The following is a 17,406-nucleotide window of genomic DNA, read 5'->3' as shown; positions in this document are numbered from 1 at the left end:
ACCTGTTTTAATTTGTTAATATGTAAATAAATATATAAATAATTTTTCATAAATAAAAAAATTAGATCTTTTAAATTTATTATATTTTATTATAAATATTTTATACATTTTAAATACTTTAAAAGCTTAGATATTTATATTATTATAAATATTAAATTTGATATATCGTACATTCTAAACCTTTTAATAGATTTCATGATAGGCCTACTTAATTACAGAACATGTTTAGTATTTAAAAATTCAGGCCTGCTACACATATAAGCCTTTTTGGCTTACAAGTTATACAAGTTGCTCCAAGTCCAAGAAAAAAACGCACGCACTACTTTTTTAGAATCAAGCGTCCAATGCACGCGCTTTAATCATCCTTCCACAACACGTTCACTCTTCCTCTTCTTCCTCGATCAAAACGTAAACCGTCAAAATTTAAGGGACATTCAAAACAAACTACGATTCTGCAGAAACGTTCCAACTCCTCGCAAAGAGTAGAAGAAATCAAGAAGAAAAGATACAAATCTCCATCAAAAATCACCAGAAAAAACGAAGAAACATTATTCAATGTACAGTTTTACTGTTCTTCTAGGTTTTTTCCTAGATTGTTTCTGTCATGTGCCTCATCCTTAACCAGCAAAACATTAAAAAATTTAAAGAAGAAATATACTGTCTCCCCATGTTTTGGGTGTATTTCTTAAATTCTTTGGGTGTATTTCTGTAACTGTTTGGGTGTATTTCTGTAACCGTTTGGGTGTATTTCTGAAGTTCCATTATCTTTAAAACGATTTCAAAGCTTGATTTCAGAAACTATGAAAATCGAAAAAAAAACCAAGCAAAGAGAGAAAGTACGAAGGAGATCCAACAAATTTGGCAAGAAACTCGAAAAAAGAAACGAAATCTTTTGAAAAATGGAAGTTATATATTTGCATGTTAATTAATTTGAATTGATTTAAAGTCTATTAAAGAGGCACGTAACATACACAACGCGTTTAGTGAGTTTCGTTCTCTTCAAACTTGTAAAGCTTGTAAACACAAAATACTTGTATATAGAGATTTTCTCTTAAAAATTAGCTTATAGCAAACTGTAACCTACTAAGGATAAAGTCTAATCTGGATCTGTTGTTACTCTTACTTACGGTCCTTAAAACATTTTTTGTGACTTTAAAACATTTTTTATTATTATTTATTGTGATTGTTCATGCATAACTTTTATTTCCATATTTTGTTTATTATTTATTAGAAATGACACAGTGGATAGTCCGCCCTTCTTCGCCAAGATCGGTCCAAAAAAGGTGAACCGCACTCCAAAGTCCAGAGTAAAAAATGCTAGTATATCGAATTTAAAAAAAAAAAAAAATTAATCTAAAAAATAATATGTAAAAATTTAATCATAATTCAAAATTAAATAAAAAATAGTCAAATTATAATATAATTTTTTGTACAATCTTTTTCTAAATTTGAAACGTCAATAAAATTATCCATAATAAAAATTTCAACTTAATTTTCAAATAACTAATTTTTAATAATAACAATATTTACAATATAATACAACACAAATAAAAACAAGAGTTATGATTAAAAAAAAAAACAAAATAACCATAATTATTTTAAGAAATAAGTTAAATTACATAACTACTTACATATATGAGTATAAAAGAAAATAAAATATTAAAAAATAAAATTAATAAAATTAATAACAAAATAAATAAAATTTTTTATTTTATTTCATATCCACACTCATTCACTCGCAACTAAAAGTTCTTTTTTACACAATTTATGAGACAGATTTGTCACTCATAAACGGCCTCAACATCAACAATGAAGTGTGCTTGAAAAACATAATTTTCAATTTTTGTACATATATTCTTATAGTATCACCCTTGTTGAAAAAACAAAGCTCTTTAGCCCAATGAACCAGCCCCTGCCAAAACTAGTGTATTTCGCAGTGCAAGCTTGGCGAATTTTTGAGAAAATTAATTTTGTCTCCCTTATATGTGATATATTTTGTTTCTAGCAAAAGTCATGAATAACACAACACATTAAACTTAAACTGAAGCAGCGAACCAAATATGCCTGGATTTAACGAAATTAATGTGGTTGTATGTTATAGTGAAGTTCGCCAAAAAAAATTGAAGGGGGGGAGGAACAAGATGTTTTACTAAGAATGTATAAAAAAAGAAATTGTGAATCATCCACATTAACTAAACAGGCACTGGGTACCCCTTCTTGGCCATGCTATCCAAAACATCGTTGAGAGATTGACAAAGACCCATAATCTGCAAAGCATAAACCATCACGGCAAAAGGTTAAGATTGGAAGGGTTCCTAGCCAATACAACATGCCCAATTAGATCCTTTTTTTTCATGATAATGCGGTATAGTAATAATATAAGCAGAAGATTTAGGCACAAAACGTAGCATATCATACGTTCAAGGTAATAACTATTTTTGTAATCTGTTGTCTGATTTCTTAAGGTTAAAAGAAATTTATTCATTCAGCATGTAGACATTGAATTCGAAAGAATGAGAACTTCTGCAGCTATCAATATTTCAAGACCTGCTATTTTTTAGTGCTTTTGTGAAGGAAAAAAAGTAACTCCTGTCAGGTATTCATAAAAAACATCATTAAAGTTACCTGCTGGTCCCATCGTTGCAACTCTTCAGTATCATCATCAAAATGTATAACAGCTTCAACCTGCAATAGTGACGCAAAAACTAATGTTAAACCCTTGCAAGAATACTGTCAACAAGAGTCATTCAATTATAAGTACCAATTATAAACTACGAGGCCATAACTGTAATGTATATACCTGATCAATAGATCCCCTCATCCTATCCTCATAAATCATTCTTGATGCTATCTTCTCGGCCTAAAAGCAAAATTTATTGTTAAACATAAAATCAAAACAAAGATGGACGGATTGAACTTGAATAAAAGTGTATGAATTAGAAACATAGGAAAATTCAAATAAAAACTTAGCAGCTTAAAAATGTAGATTGTTGAGACTAAATGCTATACCTTGTGAGGTGGGATCCCCAAAAGCGTCCCTAGCTCATCAAAGCTACAAAAGAATACAAACAGCTTAAAAGGGGTCTAACCTGATAATATCAATTTCCAATTAATCTAACCAAAAGGAAGCAATAAACTGGTGATAAAATTTCACAAACCTTATATTGGTATACAGTTTGCTTGCACTCAGAAGGTTATGTTCAATCATAGCACGGTCCAGCACAGTGAAATTATCTGGAAGAAGAGCTTTCTGTGGAAAAAGAAAAATAAAAACCGAGACAAATATACCATAACTTCCCAAAATAAGAAGATACACAATGCAAGCCTATATTAACCTGATGTGGTTTCAATTCTTCTGAAAATGCATCAATTTCGGGCTTTCTAAGAATTCTCTCCAAATACACCTGATATAAATGGGATTCACATTATACAATATAAGTGAGGAGCTGCAAATGTTAATGTTGTTGTAGGGTTTAAAGAGAGAGACCTTCTGCAGTATTGGATAAATCTTTAACTTTGAACACCGTTCATCCTAATCAAAGTACGCAAACATTAATATAATAAACATTTGACATGGCAAACAGAACTTACACAATTGTACACTCATTAATGATTGAATCAAATACCTTGTACAATGTTGCAAGAACACGTGAACGTTGCGGTCCTGCAGCTGCCAATATTGTGCACGTAACAGCAGCAGATAAAGCTTGCTCAAGGGCTTCCTCATTGATCTCCCTACAATAAAGAAAACAGCAAGTGCATACGTAGAAACATGTAATGATATCAATAAATTCACACAGAAAAATGACTGAATGCAAGGTACATACTCATCCCCTATTTGCCTTTTCTCAATTTGAGATATATCATAATATCGCAAAGCTGCTTCCAAGAATTTCCTCTTCAAATCTAAGATCCTTGCATAGCATACCTGAGGGGTAACAGAATTGGAAAAAAGAGATACAGATTTGTCAAGACTCAATGGATTTATGCATCATTCAGCTAAGTCATCTTTCACAGCTATAAGTTCAAACCTTATACTGCAAATTCAGTGCTTCATGCTGGCTATTGCTAACCAAAAATGATGCTTTATTAATAAAAGCTTCAGCATTGAAAGCATCATCATCCTGCCAAGAAAGGGTAGATTTTAATTGAAGACTTTACTTTGCAAATAATAATAACAATAAAAAAATGATTTGCCATCAGTAACAAAGACAAAAAGTGTAAGTAAATAGGAAGAAACAACCCTATACTTACAGAAGTTAAAATAATAGTGTTCGTCTGTATGCAAAAATAGAACAGGAATTGCAATAGACAGTATATAACTCTAAAAATCATTGATAATATATTATTGACTACTTCTGCTCTTCCATGACTTGCTACGAGTATATCCTATATGGCATTTCTGTTTTAAAAAAGTAAAAATTGATAAAGGAAGGATATAAGTAAGACTCAGAGAAAAATAGTACAAGATTGAAGGACAAGAGATCCTCCTAACAAGATCCAAAACAAACAAGAAAATAAAAAGTCAAACATGGTCTTAGAAACAGCACCGATCAAATATGTATTTCCTTGCCAAAAGAAAGGTCATTACCTCAAGGTATAAGCGGGCAATTTGGACACACTTTGACAACCTGAATTTATCATCAATAACCCTGATAAAATAATTCAAAATATAAAAATTAGTAAGGAAGGAGTGTGTTTATTATTTGGGGCTGAGACAATATTTCACACAAGCAAATAAATTTAGCAGCAAGAAATTTTCTAAGACCTCATTCCTGAATCCAGATCAATGCCACTGAGCATTTGAGCTGCTTTTGACCATTGTTCCTCAGATTCATAAAGCTCTGCAAGCTTCTCTCTAATAACTAAAACCTACAATAAAACAAGTGGTCATTATAGTTGACGGAAATGAATTAAAATACAAGAAGGCAAACATGTAGATAATATAATGAGAAATTTTGTATAAAGTCAAGGACAGTTTTAGTTACAAGTAAAATGTTTCCTCAACCCTCATACAGAATGTCTAACTGAACATCTTAACCAATTTACATATTTTACTTAGCTTCACTTTCTGTCAGCTTTACTACACATTCAAAACCCTGATGATTGACATAACAATGAACTACCATATCAATAATTAAGTTGTCGAATGCATATCCAGATAAATGGCTCTACCAAAAGAATGCTTTCTGTCATCTCCTTCCCACCAACTCAGAAGAATTTATACAATTGTTAAAAATAGCACAAAACGCGAGTAAAAAATTCCTCTTTACCAAACAAGTCTTATTGGTTCACAAAATTTACCCACCAAACTAGTGATAATTACGAAAAAAGAAAAATGATTCCTAGCACAGGGGGAAGGCGGGGGGTTCGGTTAGAGAACATCCTGGCAAGTATGTTTCCATAAACAACAATCAAGCACTGCTATTAAGTAGCATAGAATTTAAAATCTGCAGAATGTGTGAATTTAAACCTGCTCTTCGAAAGACACAACACGAGGCTGAATCTGCGCAAGGGTGTAATGTGCAATCTCTTTCTGTGTCTCCGGCTGTAATCGTCCCAATTCTTGAGCAAAAGTTTGTAACAGCTGCCGAGACACTACTAATGGGACATCATCCGACAACACTACGAAACCAAAAGCATCATTATCATGAACTTCGAATTGAGGAAAACAAATAAAACCCTAGATTAGGACAAGAAAAAAAAATTATGGTACAAGGAAAAGAAACTGAACTGTGGTCAATAAATCTCCTAGCTTGAACAATGTCATTGGAAGAAATAACGGTAGAAAGGATGTGCTTGTACTGCTCTATCTTTTGCCTCTGGTCTGTAATGGCAGAAGCACTCGCAAAAGCACTCTCCATTACTGTTTCAGCATCATCAACAACTATCAAAATCTATAAAACCCTAAAACCAAACAACTTAACAATAGAAACAAAGATTAGGAGTATGAATGTTCCGTTTTTATTCAAGTGTTGCACATAGCACAGGGCATATCATCATTCATTCACCCAACAAATCAACCAAACACTGTAAATAAAAAAATATAAAAAATAAATAGATAACTGATAAATTAGTAGTTCAGCAGGGAGCGGAAAAGTAAAGGGGGGAAACAAACTTAAAAGAAGAATAGAAAGAAAATAAACGAAGTGAGAAGAGTAATGCGAGGTGAGGTTATTAATTTTATTTTACCTATCGGTGTTGAATGATTGTTGATTGTGGCCGACAGGGTTCAACGGTGAACTTGTGGCTGTGCCTTCTCACTCTTCGCTTCACTTTTTAGCTCTTATAAATCGATTGATACGGAAACGGAATCCAGTCTCCACCCTCACTCTTCTTCCCTACGAAGAATAAACTCTCTTCCTTTTCCAGTTTTCCTTATGCGCGCTCTCTCTCTCCCTCCGACCCTCCTCGGGCCTTGCTTCAACCTTTTCTTTGACAACGGTTTGCTTCAATTTGGATTTCGATTCCCCTCCTGCCGGTTCTTTTAGTTTATGCTGGACTTGGCCCAATGTTTCATTAGAGCATTTCCGCTCCAGACAAAAACTAGAAGTTAATATTTAGCTCCCATGACCCAAAAGATGGATTTTTTTTTAAATAAACATTTTAAATGTTTTATTTTTCGAAATAGGTAATTTCAATATATTTTATGTATTTATATCTTATTATCTCAATTACAATGTAAACAAATTAATTATGAGTATATTTCATTTATACTATAAAGGGATAAGACATAAATTTTTAAACAAATCTCACGAGTGCACACATTATATTAGAAGTTGACGTACTCTACATAATCTACTTAATATACTAAAATTGGGTTTTCTCCCAACGAAAGAAAGTGAGGTGTCACTTTCTCGTGAACCCATTTTTCCTCCAAAATGAATGCATTTAATGAATAATGCATAATTATACTAATTTAGAAAATTATCTTTATTATAATTATATAAAATTAATATTTAATGCATTATTAAACTACTTATCAATTATTGATCAAAAATATTTTTAATTATTTTAATAAATAATGTATAATTATACTAATTTAGGAAAATATCTTTATTATAATTATATAAAATTAATATTTAATGCATTATTAAACTAATTATCAATCGAAAATATTTTTAAACATTTTAATTATATTCATTTTAATTATATTAATATCCTTATAATTCTTATTCATTATCCAATGATTTTATTAATGGCAAGTTGTTAACCCATTTATATTGATAATAATAATAATTTTATTAGGATAAATATTAAATTCTATTCCTAATATAAAAATATAAAATTTAATTCCTTTCATTTTTATTTTACTACTATAAAAAGACCATGTATGCTAGAAGAAAATATCATTCATTTACCATCTTTCTATGAGACGTCGTTGCAAGAAGGCAACTATCGTGAACACAAACTACCACACTCTCCAACTTTCGTGCTCATCATTTGGAGCTATATAAGATATGTTATCTACGAAGTATTTATAGTCCATGGTGTTATCATGTATGCATAAATAAAAAATGTTTCGTATTTAAATTTAAGTCATTTATTTGTTTGTGGTATATTGTAGTGTGAAATTAATTTCAATATGTGTTGTGTAATGATATTATGTTCTAATTTAAGTTTTTACTTTAGAACTGTATTATGATTTTATCTCATCATTTTTTTTAGATATCAAGTTGACGTATTTTTATTTATTATTATTATTGAAACGGATGTGATATGAAATGTACCAAAAAAAAAACTCTCACATTCAATTTATTTTATTATAGTCTTCTATCTATTCTATTTATTTTTATTTTCTTCTTATTCATTTTATTTTCTTTTTAAATGTTATATAATTTATTATAATTTATACCAATCTACTTAATATACTAAAACTGGGTTTTCCCCCAACTAATGATGGTAAGGTGTCATTTTCTCGTGAATCCATTTTTCCTCCAAAATGATTGCACTATTTCTCTCTTTTAAATTTATTTTTAAAAATTATCTTTAATTGATATAATTAGATTATAATTAGTATTTAATGAATGATACATAATTATACTAATTTAAGATAATCTCTTTATTATAATTATACTAATCTCTTTTAAATTTATTTCAGAAAATTATCTTAATTATAATTATATAACAATATTATACTTAGCATTTAGCATTTAATGAATAATTCATAATTATACTAATTTAAAAAATATCTTTATTATAATTATATAAAATCAATAATTAATGAGTTATTAACCTAATTATCAATCAAAAATATTTTTAACTATTTTAATTATATTGATATAATTCTATTTTTTATTCATTATCCTAAAATTTTATTAGTGATAAGTTATTATCTTAATGGTAACCTAAATAATAATAATAATAATAATAATAATAATAATAATAATAATAATAATAATAATAATAATAAAAGATAGAAAATTATATTTTAGAGAAATATAAATTGATTATTAATAATTGGTTATTAATAAGGATAATTATATGATTAATTTTTAGTAATCATTAAATATATTTAATATAAATAACCAAGTTTAATTAGTTAACAAATAAAAGGAAATATTATTGCACGATTGTAGAAGCAACAAAATATATATATATATATATATATATATATATATATATATATATATATATAACGAAAATTATCGTTATGATTCAATAATAATAATAATAATCGTCTTTTCTTTTATTAAAACACTCATCTAATTAAATTAATATAAATATTTAATGAAAATAAAGGATGGATTTTTTTACTTGAAAGATAATACAATCGAATATTCTTAAATATTTTAAAGCTGTGAGTATATATTCTTCCTATATTAATATACGCATGCATGTTACCTCATTTTTTCCATAAATGGAAAATAACATTTACCTGTTAAATTTATTAGTTGCTCAACCGATTCATCTTATTTATTGTGATTGTGATTGATATATAATCATAAAGATTTTTTTTCCTCCATTAATTTTAGTAAAGAAATCCATGACGTAAAATAAAATAAAATAAAGTCAATATCTACTTTTTTCTCAATATTTTTTATATTTACGGTAAATATTAAATGTAAAAAAGAAAAAATAATATTAATTATTATCAATTTTATTTATTTACATTATAATTAAATTTAATATAATTATAGTAAGTCTCTATAATTATAGCAATTAATATACGTATGCATGTTACCTCATTTTTTTCATAAATGGAAAATAACATTTACCCGTTAAATTTATTAGTTGCTCAACCGATTCATCTTATTTATTGTGATTGTGATTGATATATAATCATAAAGATTTTTTTTCCTCCATTAATTTTAGTAAAGAAATCTATGACGTAAAATAAAATAAAGTCAGTATCTACTTTTTTCTCAATATTTTTTATATTTACGGTAAATATTAAATGTAAAAAAAATAATATTAATTATTATCAATTTTATTTATTTACATTATAATTAAATTTAATATAATTATAGTAAGTCTCTATAATTATAGCAATTTATATCTGTTACATAGATAGCAATTGTATTATATATAATTATATATCTCCTCTTTTATATATACTTAGCAAGTATTTCTATTTATATAATCTACTTAATATATTAAAATTGGGTTTTTCCTCAACTAATTAGAGTGAGGTGTGAATTATTCATGAATTCATTTTCCCTCCAAAAAGAATGCATTTAATGAATAATGCATAATTATACTAATTTAGAAAAATATATTTATTATAATTATATAAAATTCATATTTAATACATTATTAAACTACTTATCAATTATCAATCGAAAATATTTTTAGTCATTTTAATAATAATAATAATAATAATATACTTTTACTTAATATACAAAAATTTTATTTTTTTCTAACTAATTGAAGTGAGGTGTCAATTTTTCATAAATTCATTTTTCTTCTAAAATGAAAGCACTATTCTCTCTTCTAAATTTATTTTAGAAAAATATCTTTATTATATTTATATTACAATTAACATTTAATGAAACTAATTTAGGAAAATATATTTATTATAATTATATAAAATGAATATTTAATACATTATTAACTAATGAAAGCGAGGTGTCAATTTTTCATGAATTTATTTTCTCTCCAAAATGAAAGTACTATTCTTTTTTCTAAATTTATTTTAGAAAAATTAAAATTTCATGCTAAATATAGGTGGTAAGTTAAAAAAAATAAGCAAGTTAATGGAATCAAATCATATTTCTATAACATATATAAAAATGTATATTTTTATTATATAAAAATTGAATTTCTGCATTTCATGATGGGCGTGGCATACTTCTTAGCGTGTTTTTTAATTTATTTTTTATAACTCATTGAATACAATTTATTACAGTAAATTAATTATATCAACTAATTGATTTGATTAGGTATTTAAATATCACACGATTTATTATAATTTATATCAATCAAATAATTATAATTTATTATAATAATTATTTTAATTCATTAATTTATAAGGTACATAATAACATAGATGATTTGTTACTTATACTGATTAAATACAATAAATATATATTAATTTAGTTAAAAAAATCATTGTCTCCTATGTTTTTCTATTTATTTTTTTAATTCATTAAATCTAATCAATTATAATAAATTAATTATATCAACTAATTAATTCAATCAATTATTTTTTAATTTATTTTTTGAATTCAATAAATCAAATAAAATTAATTATACTAATTATTTGTATTGACTAATTGATTTGATTAATTCTTAAAAATATTTTTATTTAATTTATTTAAATATAACTAATTAGTTATTTAATTTTATTAGGATAAATATTAAATTCTATTTCTAATATAAAAATACAAACTTTTATTCCTTTCATTTTTATTTCACCACTATAAAAGACCATATATGTTAGAAGAAAATATCATTCATTTACCAATTACTCTTTCATTGGGTAGCTTTTACAACAATTTTTTTTCTTCCTATGAGGCGTCGTCACAAGAAGGTAACTATCATGGACACAAATCAGCATACACTCTTCAATTCTGGTGCTCATCATTCAGAGCAATATATGATATGTTATCTATTAAGCATTTATAAGGAAAAAAAAAACAGAAATATGCCAAGGAAAAAAATAATTTACGTAAGTAAGGCAAAACGAAAACTGCTTCATGAATCCACCAATGCACGTTTATATGTAGTTGGAACCAACTTAGTTCGAACTCCATTTCTACATAATTCGAACCAGCTTGGTTCGAATTACACACAGTAATTCATGGTATAATTCGAATTATGCTGTTAAAAAATTAATAATTTAAAAATTAAAAAAATATATATTTTATTTCATACGTTGAAAAAAAAGCTAACAAAATATTTAATTACGAGACTTCTTTAAAATATTAATGAGCTATCAATTCGAATTCCATACAATACTTTTCTGTCCATTTTTAATAGCTTATGAATATTTTTTAATAAATTTTTTTAAATTATACTACAAAAAATATTTTATCCTATGCAAAATAATTTTAAAAAAATGGCTTAAAAAATGTTAGGAGTACTATAAAAATTTGTAATGTTATAATAATTTAAGTAAATACATGCATGTACTCAAATTTTAAATAAAATATTCTACATAGTCAATAATAATTTAGAAATGAAAGAAAATATTTTATTCCATACAAAATAATTAAAAAATATATTTTATTCTATACAAAATAATTTTAAAAAATGGCTTAAAAGATGTTATGAGTACTATAAAAGTTTGTAATATTCTAGTGATTTAGGTAAAAATATGATAAAAATATTTTTTCTTTAATTTCTAAATTATTAGTGACTATGTAGAGTATTTCTTTAATGTCCTAAGTCATTAGAACATTACAAATTTTTATAGTACTTCTAACATTTTTTAAGTCATTTTTAAAATTATTTTGCATAGAATAAAATATTTTTTTGTGGTATAATTTAAATAAATTTATTAAAAAATATTCATGAGCTATCAAGAATGGGCAGAAGAGTATTGTATAGAATTCGAATTGCTCACCATATAATTTGAATATTCGAACTTCCCTATTCGTAATTCGAATAATGTAATATCTCACCATATAATTTAAATAATTTTATTAAAAAAATATCATGAATATTTTTTTAATAAATTTATTTAAATTATACCACAAAAAAATATTTTATTCTATGCAAAATAATTTAAAAAATGGCTTAAAAGATGTTAGAAGTACTATAAAAATTTGTAATGTCCTAATGATTTAGGACATAAAAAAATTACTCCACATAGTCACTAATAATTTAGAAATTAAAGAAAAAATATTTTTATCATGTATTTACCTAAATCACTAGAATATTACAAACTTTTATAGTACTCATAACATCTTTTAAGCCATTTTTTAAAATTATTTTGTATAGAATAAAATATATTTTTTAATTATTTTGTATGGAATAAAATATTTTCTTTCATTTTTAAATTATTATTGACTATGTAAAATATTTTATTTAAAATTTGAGTACATGCATGTATTTACCTAAGTTATTATAACATTACAAATTTTTATAGTACTCCTAATATTTTTTAAGCCATTTTTTAAAATTGTTTTGCATAGGATAAAATATTTTTTGTAGTATAATTTAAAAAATTTATTAAAAAAATTATTAAAAAATATTCATGAGCTATTAAAAATGGACAGAAAAATATTGTATGGAATTCGAATTGATAGCTCATTAATATTTTAAAGAAGTCTCGTAATTAAATATTTTGTTAGCTTTTTTTTAACGTATGAAATAAAATATATATTTTTTTAATTTTAAATTATTAATTTTTTAATAAATTTTTTAATAAAATTTTTTTAATAAATTATTAATTTTTTAACAGCATAATTTGAATTATACCATGAATTACTGTGTGTAATTCGAACCAAGCTGGTTCGAATTAGTGTGTGCATGTGTTTGTGTATAATTCGAATCAAGCTGGTTCGAATTATGTAGAAATGGAATTCGAACCAAGCTGGTTCGAACTACGTATAAACGTGCATTGGTGGATTCATGAAACAGTTTTCATTTTGGCTTATTCACGTAAATTATTTTTTTCCTTAGCTTATTTATGTTTTTTGCCCCATTTATAAACCAATGGTGTTATCATGTATACATAAATAAAAAAAAAAATCCGTAATTAAGCTTAAGTCATTTACTTATTTGTGTGGTATATTGTAGTGTGAAAGTATTTTCAATTTGTGTTGTGCAATGATATTATGGTTTAATTTAAACTTTTATTTTAGAATTGTGTTATGATTTTATCTCATCATTTTCTCTTAGATATTAAGTTGATGTATTTTTATTTATTATTATTGAAGCGGATGTGATATAAAATTTGTAAAAGGAAAAAAACTCACATTCAATTTATTTATTTTATTGTAGTCTTTTATTCTTCTATTTTTTTTATTTTTTTATTCATTTTATTTTCTTTTTAAATATCATATAATTTATTATAATTTATACCAATTAATTAATTATAATTCATTATATCAGTTAGTTTAATTCATTAATTTATAATATACATGATAAAATAGATCATTTGTTACTTATACGTTTATTTTTCTAAAATCTAAATCTGAATAATTATATTTTCAGTTTTTGTTATGAACAAAATATTATTAATAATGAATAATAATTAACCACTCATACTTTTAATCAAAGTATTTGGATGATTTTTATATTTATTAATATTAATTATTGATTATTTTTTCATAAATAAATTATATTATAATTTAATGTTAGTTCATAATTGATTAATGATTAATGTTCATGAAGCTATGTTACTCTAAATTTTATATTTTATAAATATTTTATTTAAATATAATTTTTTAACATAAAAATGTATTATTTTTAATAATATCATAATTTTATATTTTTTAATTATTCTAATTGAATATTTTATCAAATACTAATTAAAGTCATTCTTCCATTTGCTTTTACTAATCTATTATCTAACTATTATATAAAATGTAAATCGTATTAATGAATTTAATATTAAAGTTAATTTGACTTTTTATTATTTAGAGTGTTTTTCAATCAATAATTTTATACTCTTTACTTTTTTTTTCAGTTTCATTTTGAATTTTAATTTAGTACTCAAAGGTAGTGAAATTCCATTGATACTGAAATAAAGTTACAAAATGGTCCATACGGTAGAATAAGTTAAATAATGTGATACTCACATTGCAACATCCAAATGAAATAACTTAGGATCTAAAATATTTATCTTTCTCTTTCTCGCCGTCTATTATATTATCTATTCTATCTATTCTATTATATAAAAATCGAATTTTTACCTTTAATGATAGAATCAACGTAGTATGCTTCTGATTTATTTTGTTTAACTCATCAAAGATAATTCATTATGATGAATTAATTATATCAACTAATTGATTTGAATAAATATTTAAATATCACACAATTTAAAATTATGTATATTAATTATTTGATTTAATTTTTATGATATATAAATTCAAAGAATAAATTAAAATAAGATAATTTATTACTTATTTAAATTGAATACAAAAAATATAAATTAATTTAGTTAAAAATTTACTATTTTCTAATCTTATATACATAGAAATGACAAAATAAAATTATAAAAATAATCTTTTTATCACTTTTGCTATTTTAGTTTTATTTTCTTTGCTTTTTTTTTATGTATAACTTTATTTTATATTAACTTTGTTTATTTAATAATAAAATATACTCATATATATTAATTCTATCATATAATAATATATTTTTTTCCTGTATTAATCGAAGAATTTCAATAGTTATCAACTACATCTAATAGAATGACTGAGAAGTGAGAACTACGAGAAGTTAAACCCAAGTTCAAAATGCTGAAACAAATAAAAGAAAATAGTGGATATATGTGATTAGAGAAAAATGTATAATAATGACAAAATATACTAAAACTAGATTTTTTTTTCAACTAATAAAAGTGAGGTGTTAATTTCTCATGAATTCATTTTTTCTCTAAAATGAAATCACTATTTTTTTTTAAATTTATTTTAGAAAAATATATATATTATAATTATATTACAATTAATATTTAACGAATAATGCATGATTATACTAATTTAGAGAAATATTTTTATTATAATTATATAAAATCAATATTTAATACATTATCAACTAATAAAAGTGAGGTGTCAATTCCTCGTGAATTCATTTTCTCTCCAAAATGAAAGCACTATTCTCTCTTCTAAATTTATTTTAGAAAAATATCTTTATTATAATTATATTACAATATTATAATTAGCATCTAATGAATAATGCATAATTATAATAATTTAGAAAAATAAAATAAAAGTCCAGTAATTTATCTTCTGACTGCACATGTGTGTAGAATAACTTTTAAGAAGGAGCCATGTATAGTAAATACGGTCGATAATTGTAAAACTGTATATTAACATTGATATAATATTATTTCAGGTATATGTTTTGCAGGCATCAAAGAAAAGTGTTGAGTTATTTTTTAGTAGATTTAAATTATTTATTGTTTATTAGAGAATTTTGTGCATTAGAATTCGCTAATAATTTATTATTTATTTTGGACTAATTTTGATATGTTCTTACTTGACAGTAAAACAACATATAAAAATTTGTTGGTGGGTTTAAGTATTATTAAGTTATTTATGATCACATTGAGTATATATGTTTGATTTATTGAACAAAGTATATTACTAAAACCAATTAATAACTATTTTAGAGTTAATATATTTAACACTAGATTAAGAAAAAACAAATAATACATAATATGCTATATTTTTATTAATCAAATTATTATAATTTAAATTAATCTTAACAAAATAATTTAAAATTATAATTTTAATTTTATCACGTGCATGGCACGGGTTAATATACTTGTTTATTTACACTAAACGAGATATGAGTATTTGTAGGTATAAAAATAATTTTTTACAATAAAAAATATTAATAACTTGATTTAGACTGATTTAAAAAATAAAAATTGATATATTTTATTATTATTTAGATCGAATCGAATATTAACAAATACTATTGTTGGATGGCTGGATTAAAAAACTCAAATATAGAAATCAGTTACAACTTACAAGAACGTAAATATAGTCCATGAATTTAGTGTGCGATAAAAAGGAAAAAAAAGATGGTAATCGTAATATTTAAAAATTTGAAAATTAAATAATAAAATAAATTTAAAAAAAAAGGAATAGTAGGGTTTAGATATTTAATTGGTGATGGCAAAACGAATCGAATTCGTCGGATCAAATCGCCAAAAAAAGTAGGTTGAGGTGAGATTTTGAACTCGCCAAAACTGCAACTCGTAATACATGGAAATGCTATTTTCATTTTTTTTTACTTTATTTTTATTTTATAACTTTGAAAGCGAAAGAGTGACTAAGGAGAGGATTTTGAGCCAAACAAAACGAACACAATTTTTGTAACTACATTTGAATTGTTTTAATTCAATCATCCAACTAAAACATTTATTAATGTTCCATTTTATCTTAATAGTAACAAAATATATCGATTTTTATTTTTTAAATTGGTCCAAATCAAATTATTAATATTTTTATTATTTTAAAAAATTATATTTTTATGCCTATAAAAATTTCATTTTTATGTTTACAAATATCCATATCTCATTTATAGGATAAACAAATTAATTATGAATATATCTCATTTACATTATCAACAAGATAGGTGGAATACGTCAACTTTCACGTATCACGTGTGCACTAATGATATTTGTTTAAAAATTTGTGTCTTATATCGTTTACAGTGTAAACGAGATATATTCATAAGTAATTTGTTTAGATTGTAAACGAGATAAATAATATGATACAAATACGTAAATTATGTCCAAATTACCTATATCAGTAAATAAAATATTTAAAATATTTATTTAAAAAAATCTCCGAAAGGAGAAAATGCTATTTAGCTCTGTCTAAATAAATATATTATTGAAAACTTTTGACCAAGTCATAAAATTTTCTCTGTGTACACTCTTCGTCATTTCTACTTGTGAGCTTGCATTAGGACTAACGATGAGGGGTCGATATATCTAAGAATAGCACTCATATGTCCATGAACTTCCTCCGTTAGGAAGGGATAACCAGAACGCCCATCTCACTAAGAAAGTGAGGAAAGGTGGTAATGGAATAGTGTTCTCTGGTGGATACCTCTTTGTTGCCACAGGAAGATGATTGGATGAATGACGATGTTATTGAGGGCGAGGCTGGGAAGGATACTACGATGGTACAGGAGATATCAAAATGCTATTTTGTGAAGGTGTTAAAAGAGATAAGAATCTAGCACTCATGGAAGAAGATGATAGCTTCTCATCCTTAGAAGAGTTAAAGGAGTCAGAGGAGGAGAAGGGAGATGAGCCTCATGTGGAAGTTAACAAAG

At 24.8% G+C, this 17,406-nt stretch overlaps 1 protein-coding gene across 2 annotated transcripts; it reads right to left on the bottom strand.

Moving 5' to 3' along the window:
- Window positions 1–2,036: 2,036 nt before the first annotated feature.
- Window positions 2,037–6,617, bottom strand: COP8 (Proteasome component (PCI) domain protein). 2 transcript variants are annotated; one of them, XM_016347318.3, is made up of 15 exons: window positions 6,193–6,617; window positions 5,735–5,866; window positions 5,474–5,625; window positions 4,769–4,872; window positions 4,592–4,652; window positions 4,032–4,124; window positions 3,828–3,928; window positions 3,627–3,735; window positions 3,488–3,532; window positions 3,336–3,404; window positions 3,159–3,250; window positions 3,010–3,052; window positions 2,801–2,860; window positions 2,626–2,685; window positions 2,037–2,267 (listed from the first exon to the last, which is right to left on the bottom strand). In XM_016347318.3, the coding sequence occupies exons 2-15, from the start codon at window positions 5,862–5,864 to the stop codon at window positions 2,193–2,195; spliced, it is 1,194 nt and encodes a 397-aa protein (XP_016202804.1). In that variant the 5' UTR covers window positions 5,865–5,866; window positions 6,193–6,617; the 3' UTR covers window positions 2,037–2,192. The 2 variants fall into 2 exon arrangements, with proteins under 2 accessions (XP_016202804.1, XP_020979514.1); XM_021123855.2 differs by having other exon boundaries at window positions 5,735–6,030; window positions 6,193–6,465.
- Window positions 6,618–17,406: the final 10,789 nt, after the last annotated feature.

Source organism: Arachis ipaensis, chromosome B5, assembly GCF_059453495.1.
Source record: "Arachis ipaensis isolate K30076 ecotype BB chromosome B5, ASM5945349v1, whole genome shotgun sequence".
In the NCBI taxonomy this organism is placed as follows: Eukaryota; Viridiplantae; Streptophyta; class Magnoliopsida; order Fabales; family Fabaceae; genus Arachis; species Arachis ipaensis.
The sequence above is the reverse complement of the archived record's forward strand: the minus strand, read 5'-3'. Positions and strand labels throughout refer to the sequence as shown.

Bases quoted from the DNA above. Each gene is read 5' to 3' on its own strand.
- COP8 (XM_016347318.3), bottom strand. From the start codon at position 5,864: ATGGAGAGTGCTTTTGCGAGTGCTTCTGCCATTACAGACCAGAGGCAA. The intron at 4,125-4,591 runs GTAATGACCTTT...CTTTCTTGGCAG, and splicing joins TTGCCCGCTTATACCTTGAG to GATGATGATGCTTTCAATGC. The intron at 2,686-2,800 runs GTATATACATTA...TCACTATTGCAG, and splicing joins TGAGGGGATCTATTGATCAG to GTTGAAGCTGTTATACATTT.